We start from the raw sequence: 8,957 nt of genomic DNA, 5'->3' as shown, positions 1-8,957 counted from the left end.
TTTTACTCGTCATAAAACGATAAATAGTTTGTCAAATTTTTATTCATAAAAATGCAGTTTCGACTGCTTTTTATTTTATAAAATCCGTCTTCTTGCGCCATTAGAGGGCCTTTTAAATAATAGGTAGTCTGTTAGCGTTGGTCAGTAGTAGTCCAAATTCAATACGAACGTTTGTTTCTTGAAAATTTGATCACGATTTAAATACAGTATTTACTTTTAATATTACCGATATGTCATCGAAAAGAAAACGTGTTGTATTATCATGAAAAGACAAAGTATTTGTTTCGATTATCTGAATTTTTCCTTATCCGGACTACCTTCATCCCCAATTAGTCCAAATAATTGAGGTTCTACTGTAATACATTTTTAATAAATAATTAATGTGGGCTTATTTCTATTACATATTGTCATTTTTTGTTTTTTGCCTGAATTCTGAGTTTCCATTGCTGCTCGAGAGGTGGCATTGAAGTTGGTAACTTTGAAGTAATAGCATTTTTTGCTATTGTTTGCAATTTTTATGAAATTTTACAATTAGTGCTTCAAAATGCATTCAAAATATAGTAAAGCTAGCAGTGAAGATAAATGCAAACAGTTTAATTCTTTTGCCATGAAAACTAAACTGGGCTTTATAAAACTAGTGAATTAGATGGAAAAAAACTGCATTTATAAGGGTAAATGAGCATAATGTATTCTATAAAGTACATTGAAGGATTAAACATCAGCATTAAGTGGTTATTTTGTGTATGAATGTACTTTCTAGGTTAGTTTTCCACTTGTGAACATTTCGACATACAAGAAAAGCTTGGTAACCTAACCAATTCATAAGTAGGAGAGCACAGTATGTGATTTTTTTTAAACATTTTTGCAATTCATCTGGTATAAATGAGGAAAAAAATATATTTTTATAATAAGATTTTAAAAAGCAAAGATGGTCAATACTCCAATTACTCAATCTGGTTCTTATTTTAGTAATGAAAAGTCCTGCTACTGTCAATGCCCTTTCTGATTCAATTGATGTGGGTGGAATCGTCTTTAATGCATTTAAGAGAAGACGGATGTTATGTGTTTTTTCACCTGTAGCCTGGAAGATTTCTAGTTCATTTTCGAGATTTTAGTACTTCTTTTATTTCCTAGTATTCTTGATTTGTCTACCTCAGCTGCTTTAATAGTGGCATCAAGGTTATAGCCCAATAATTCAGCAGTTCATTTGGCTTTAATAATCAGGTTTATGAAGAAAAACTTCATACTTGCATACTTCATACTCGTTTGTACCCTTGCCCAATTTGCACAACCTGGCATCATGCAGCTATTGAAGCTACTGAGCATGGTTAAAATTAAGACAGCCTCAGCGCAATTATTTAAGATATTACAGGTTCTGAAAAGTAAAGAATTTTCAGAGTCCTGCCACAAATAGACTACATATTGATTATTGACAATCTGTGACATGCCATAACAAGCAAAAATTTAAAAAACAAATAAGCAGGCTTAAAATTAATAAATACAAATGTATTTTGACAGTTTACGAGTTAATTATACTTTCTATTTACAAAATTTCCTCAACCTTAACACAATAAGAAAAAAGTGAACTTTTAAGAAATTTGTGGGATTTCCTGGGATGAAAAGAATATACCAGGATATTTCCCAGGTAAAAAAAACAGCTGGGATCCCATTAGAGAAACTCTACTTCCTACTAAATTTAGTGGAATATTCAATGGGAATGATTTTTTTAAATCAATATTTATATAATGTTATATTAAAAGATATATATCTTTTTTTGAGCAGTCTAAGATGGTGAACCTAACAATCCTTAATATCCTGCTCAACTTGATCTGACTTATCTGACTTGACTTACAACAGTAAAGTATTATTTAAAGAATAAAAAGTGTTTTAGCAAAAATTATAATAAATTATATGATTCCAAGAGTCTATTATAATATAATATGTGTTGAAAATTCTATAACAAAGTTAATATTAACCAAAAACAAATTTATATGAAGTAATAGATAAACATATGAATAAAATTTCTTGAAAAATTAAAAAAATATACATTAGTTACTTTGAATATTATATATTTATTTAATTTAATACCAAAGATTTGATTAATGACAGTCTTTTACATATAAAGTCTTTTTTAATGTGAAAAAAACATATATTTTAGCGTAAACAATATTTTTTAACATTTTTGACTAACATTTTTGATATTTTAAAAGAAATTTTGCTTTATTTTAATATCTGATACTAATCTTATCTAATTGATTTCATTTAAAAAATTTTAACATCGTTGTTTATCATTAAAAATTTAATGTAATTTTTGTTTTTGAAATATATTAATACTTATTATAGTGAATGGTACTAATGATATAAAATTTAACTCATGATAATTCTTAATTCTTCATAATCTTAATCTGTTTGTTACTTCTAATATAATTTATTCATTACAATATTATATTCCTTATTTTATTTATTAAATTTGAATAATTCAAATAAATTTTATAATTAGTTATGCCTGGAGAAAGGAGAATAAGTTTTGTATTGCATGAAGCAGATATTGAAGGTGAATCTGAAAACAGCAGTAACACTACTCTAACTGTACAAGATGAATTGGATGACAAAAAAGGTAATATTCATAATTTCATTATTGGAAAAGTATTATAATTAAATTGTAATAAGAATTTTCTATTTACGAATTTTCAGACTTAAAAACAATTTGGCTGTAGATCTAAAATTTAAATTTCACAAAGTTTGTTGCCACTGATGGGGTGGCATTAAAGTCAGTCTTTAGCCAATAATAAATACAGTAGAACCTTGATTATCTGAACNCTTTTATTCATTTCTCGATGTTTCAAGGTCCTCTGAGTCCACAAATGTACAAATCTTCGGAAATCATTTTTTGACAAATTACCATACTTTCCCTCTATTATACATAACATAGCCGGAAAAGTAGAAATGTGAAGATACACTGACACAATATTTGATCGAAGATGTCATTTGAGATCTATTTATTCTCATGGAAAAAGTTGCTATTTATTTGAAGGATATCTAGCCTACACATTGTACAAGTAATTTGCTCTATTATAATTACAGTATCATTATGGTAAATAGTTATATTATAAGTGGCCTGAAGTGTTTTGGCTTCTGACGATAAATACATGCAGAATTTTAATTGCGTAACTATTAACACAGATGCAAGTTATTTAAGTGATGTGTATTTATTTCCAATATGCCATTAGTACTTCGGATCGTTTATATTTAAGGCCATTATACGAGTAAATATATTGTATATGTAATTTTTTGTAACTAAGTTAAAGTTTGTTAATTAAATAAAGCAGAGGCAGAACATCTTCACTTTTGATCAGGGTTTAAAATTCTAATACAGGACACCCTCAGTTCCATCTACCTCCACCCAAAACAACAGGATTTGCATTCCTCAAAAAAACCTTTAACTAAAGAAAAGAATTGCCTGACCGTTTGCACTATTGTAGTTCCACCACTGAAATAAAGTATATAAAATTATAATAAAACTAGCAGATGAGCCCAGTGTTGCTTGGGCCAAAAATAACAACAGCAAAGATTAAGATTATTAGATTATTTCATACTTCTAACCCTTCTACTACATTATATTATAGTATTTGATTTATGTTTACGAAGGTTATCTTATGTAAGAGTTTATATCACCGAGTGCCCAATCTAAAACATTTTAAAAATTCTTTAAATTGTAATTCAAACACAAATCATTTATTGTATTTATTCAGACACTTGGCAAATCTCATCATTAAATTTTATTCGGTTGATACGTGTTCATCTTATTTGTACACGTTTCGGGCATTCCTTTCCCCTCTTCAGCCAACTAAAATAAAAGTTCACAAGTTGCAACAGTATAAACAAACATATAAGGTCATGTTTTCCAAAACATGACCTTATATGTTTTCCAAAACATACTTTTTAGATTACAGATTACTGAAAGTTAAAACCATAAAATTCCTTTGCACATTTAACTTGTTATCCATTAAATTACAAATGTTTGTAAGGTTTGAACCTTTAAAACACCTTTACACACTCAACTTCTTATTATCTAAAAGAATTTTTTTTAATTTTTTAAAAAATTAAAAAAAAATTAATTATATTATTGTTATACATTTTCTTATAGATTTCAACTTGGTGAAAACAAAAAAAATACCAAAAAAATTCCATCTCGTCAATTTTTTTTGTTACACTCAAGTTTTTGTTTGTATTTAGCATAAAATTCCTAGTTAACTTAAAATTTTTTTTATTTAAAAAATGACCTTAAAATGAAGACTTCTCACATTAATTCTATCAATTATAGCTGGACTTGGCAATAAATAAATAAAAATGTTAATGGTTGAAGAGAGCAGTGGTAGGGGGAGGTGAGTTAAGTAGTTTTAGCATTAGGAGGAAGGTCGCATGATCGTGTAGAAACAGGTTGAAAGTTGATAGTGAGGTTGAGCTTGTTTCGACAAGCTAAATAAGTTCAGTATCTTGCTGGCCATCTAATGCCACACTCAGTTTATATCCAGCATTCAAACACTACTATGCTTGTATTTTTATTTCTGGAATATGGCTCGCAGAGGTTGTGTAATTTCTCTCGACAGCTTCTGTTATGTTTGTGGTGAATACACAGTGAAAAATCAATATCCCCTTTATCTGATCCCTTCTTTTTGGAAACAATGGGAGAAAAGGAAAAAAAAGCATGGGACTCTTTTAAGAATGCAGTGCATAAGTTTTTGGGGAATACTAAGGACCCTGACTACAAAACCATTGTACAATGCATGTTGTCAGCGTATGAAGCTTCAAGGATGCAAAATGAGCTTAAAAGTTCATTTCTTACATTCCCGTTTTGACTATTTTCCTGAAAACTTGGGAGCCTACAGTGAAGAACAGGGTGAAAGATTTCACCAGGATGTCCGTGATATTGAGAGATGTTATCAAGGAAAATGGTATGTCAATATGTTAGTTGACTACTGTTGGATGCTCAGTCGAGAAACCAGAGAAGGAAATTGGAAACGAGTTTGGAGAAGCATCAAAGAGAAGAAGAAAAGGTGTCATAAGAAAATATAATATATTTAGTTCATTGTAATAAATAAGAGTTTTTATCAAATATTTGTTTTTATTTTGCAAAAAACCTATACATGATGGAATGTTACGGAAGTCATTTTTAGAATCTCCAATCTTTAAAATATATAATTCAGCAAAAATATCCCATGCAGCCGGAAAAAANATTGAAATCACCTTTCTGTTTTTTTTAGAAGCCATGATTTGCACAACACTTGAATAAATCTAAATACCATGCACTGAGGTGATGTATGTAATAAACAAGGAAACAAGCCAAATCTCAATGGAAGCTCTGTACTTTAGTTATACTAATAATATATTCTAATAATACTAATATATTATAAAAATAGCAGATTGTCATTGGCAACGGCAAAAGAGTGAAAACATCATTTGCACTTGTTTGCAGAAAGTCTGTTGTTCACAGCGTACGTTATACGAGGCACCACTGTACACACAATGATTCATAAGGTCACCTCACTCATAGTCTTTAATATAGAAATATTATGAAAAGCAAATGCCCTATGCCCTTCAATTTGTTCAAATCCTTCTTCTATAGAAGTTATTCCTTGATCTACTGTTGCTTAAAAATAGTTCCTATAGAAATTTATTTTGGGAGTATTTGTACTTGTATTCGCTTCTTTGTAATTAAATAAACATTTTTGTTTTTTTGCTCTGACTTCTTTGAATACAAGAGGAATGTTGTGTTTTGTACAAATTTCATTTGCTATTAGTATTGATTTTAAGAAACCATTTTCTCTAAAATCTTTTAGAGAAAATGGAAAAGAAACTTTTTCATATATGGCTAGTGATATGACTTGTTTCTTCTTTTCAATGTTACATGTATTTTTTTTTAATCTCAGAGATGATTGTTAGTAGCTCAAATGTAAAATAGCCACATTCATTTCTTCTCTCTCTTATTGGTATGCAATATATCCCCAGTGCTCTGGACATACATATGTTGTCTTTACTGTTTCATAGCAATTGGTATATGGTACAGTTATATTTGTATGTGAGTCACACACTTATATTTCTTACTCTCTCCTCAAACAGTAGTCTGAGTTTATTAATTAAAGTCCACCAATATATGTCTGTACTAGCTGGAGTGCAAAGTTGGTTACTATGCTATTGAGAAATTGTTCTCTGTCATTCATATATTGTTTTTTGCTAATTCTGCTATTAGTTTTTTGAATTCATATTGTTATGTAGGGTTTCTCATTTCCTGGTCTTTTGCTTGTCCTGAGATTTCAGGAAAAAAGTGAACTGTTTTCCAGGATCCCAGGATAGAATTAATTATTTTTAAGATATACAAAATATCTTGAAATCAAATGATATAATTATTTTCTATTTTTTAAAGTAATTTAATACATTCTGCAACCTCCAAAATTATATTAATAATGCTCTATAAGATATATATTAAAAATTACCTTTGAATTATGTAGAAATTTTTACAAATAGAAAAAATTTATTAAAGTTTGCTGGAAACTGCATACAACAACAACAATAAAAATGCTTTGAATTCAGTTGAAAATTTAAAAAAAATGAACTTAGATCAAACTTCTAACTTAAAAGGTAATTTTCGTTTTTTAAATAAAACATAATACAAAATATTATCATAAATTTTTATAATAAGATTTTAAAAGCAAAGATGGTCAATACTCCAATTACTCAATCTGGTTCTTATTTTAGTAATGAAAAGTCCTGCTACTGTGAATGCCCTTTCTGATTCAACTGATGTGGGTGGAATCGTCTTTAATGCATTTAAGAGAAGACGGATGTTATGTGTTTTTTCACCTGTAGCCTGGAAGATTTCTAGTTCGTTTTCGAGATTTTAGTACTTCTTTTATTGCCTAGTATTCTTGATTTGTCTATCTCAGCTGCTTTAATAGTGGCATCAAGCTTATAGCCCAATAATTCAGCAGTTCATTTGGCTTTAATAGTCAGGTTTATGAAGAAAAACTTCATACTTGCATACTTCATACTCGTTTGTACTCTTGCCCAATTTGCACAACCTGGCATCATGCAGCTATTGAAGCTACCGAGCATGGTTAAAATTAAGACAGCCTCAGCTCAATTATTTAAGATATTACAGGTTCTGAAAAGTAAAGAATTTTCAGAGTCCTGCCACAAATAGACTGCATATTGATTATTGACAATCTGTGACATGCCATAACAAGCAAAAATTTAAAAAACAAATAAGCAGGCTTAAAATTAATAAATACAAATGTATTTTGACAGTTTACGAGTTAATTATACTTTCTATTTACAAAATTTCCTCAACCTTAACACAATAAGAAAAAAGTGAACTTTTAAGAAATTTGTGGGATTTCCTGGGATGAAAAGAATATACCAGGATATTTCCCAGGTAAAAAAAACAGCTGGGATCCCATTAGAGAAACTCTACTTCCTACTAAATTTAGTGGAATATTCAATGGGAATGATTTTTTTAAATCAATATTTATATAATGTTATATTAAAAGATATATATCTTTTTTTGAGCAGTCTAAGATGGTGAACCTAACAATCCTTAATATCCTGCTCAACTTGATCTGACTTATCTGACTTGACTTACAACAGTAAAGTATTATTTAAAGAATAAAAAGTGTTTTAGCAAAAATTATAATAAATTATATGATTCCAAGAGTCTATTATAATATAATATGTGTTGAAAATTCTATAACAAAGTTAATATTAACCAAAAACAAATTTATATGAAGTAATAGATAAACATATGAATAAAATTTCTTGAAAAATTAAAAAAATATACATTAGTTACTTTGAATATTATATATTTATTTAATTTAATACCAAAGATTTGATTAATGACAGTCTTTTACATATAAAGTCTTTTTTAATGTGAAAAAAACATATATTTTAGCGTAAACAATATTTTTTAACATTTTTGACTAACATTTTTGATATTTTAAAAGAAATTTTGCTTTATTTTAATATCTGATACTAATCTTATCTAATTGATTTCATTTAAAAAATTTTAACATCGTTGTTTATCATTAAAAATTTAATGTAATTTTTGTTTTTGAAATATATTAATACTTATTATAGTGAATGGTACTAATGATATAAAATTTAACTCATGATAATTCTTAATTCTTCATAATCTTAATCTGTTTGTTACTTCTAATATAATTTATTCATTACAATATTATATTCCTTATTTTATTTATTAAATTTGAATAATTCAAATAAATTTTATAATTAGTTATGCCTGGAGAAAGGAGAATAAGTTTTGTATTGCATGAAGCAGATATTGAAGGTGAATCTGAAAACAGCAGTAACACTACTCTAACTGTACAAGATGAATTGGATGACAAAAAAGGTAATATTCATAATTTCATTATTGGAAAAGTATTATAATTAAATTGTAATAAGAATTTTCTATTTACGAATTTTCAGACTTAAAAACAATTTGGCTGTAGATCTAAAATTTAAATTTCACAAAGTTTGTTGCCACTGATGGGGTGGCATTAAAGTCAGTCTTTAGCCAATAATAAATACAGTAGAACCTTGATTATCTGAACCTCTATTATCCGGATTTTCGATTATCTGGATTGTTCAAAATAAACAAAAATTTTACGAATTTGCTGATTTGCACCTGGTGAATTATGATACTGTTTATGTACGTGATGGAATGCATAACTTTTTTTGTTTCAACAATGTCTCACCTGGCACAGTGGCCGTAAACTCTTAAATATATTTTGCATTGTAATAAAAATATAACTTGACATACGTATTTATAAATAATTTTATTTTCAAATTACATCATTTCTATGACCAAAGGCGGCGTAAGGCATGGGCAACATGGGCCACTGCCTATGCCTTGCGGTCTGAAGGGCCTCACATTTCGAAGGTTTATGCATTACTTAAAAGCC

General features: G+C 28.4%; 1 protein-coding gene across 1 annotated transcript in view; it reads left to right on the top strand.

The window, feature by feature from the left end:
* LOC111613814 (protein unc-80 homolog) overlaps positions 1-8,957 on the top strand; it is a 74,597-nt gene that overhangs the window by 30,512 nt on the left and 35,128 nt on the right. Inside the window, exons 22-23 of the mRNA XM_023355163.1 lie at positions 2,501-2,617; positions 8,288-8,404. Coding sequence (XP_023210931.1) covers positions 2,501-2,617; positions 8,288-8,404 — 234 coding nt within the window. The remainder of the gene's footprint in view (positions 1-2,500; positions 2,618-8,287; positions 8,405-8,957) is intronic.

The sequence above is a fragment of the Centruroides sculpturatus genome, unplaced genomic scaffold, assembly GCF_000671375.1.
Source record: "Centruroides sculpturatus isolate CEXI.00-Female unplaced genomic scaffold, Cexi_2.0 scaffold572, whole genome shotgun sequence".
Classification (NCBI taxonomy): domain Eukaryota; kingdom Metazoa; phylum Arthropoda; class Arachnida; order Scorpiones; family Buthidae; genus Centruroides; species Centruroides sculpturatus.
This window is presented reverse-complemented; position numbering and strand designations above follow the sequence as displayed.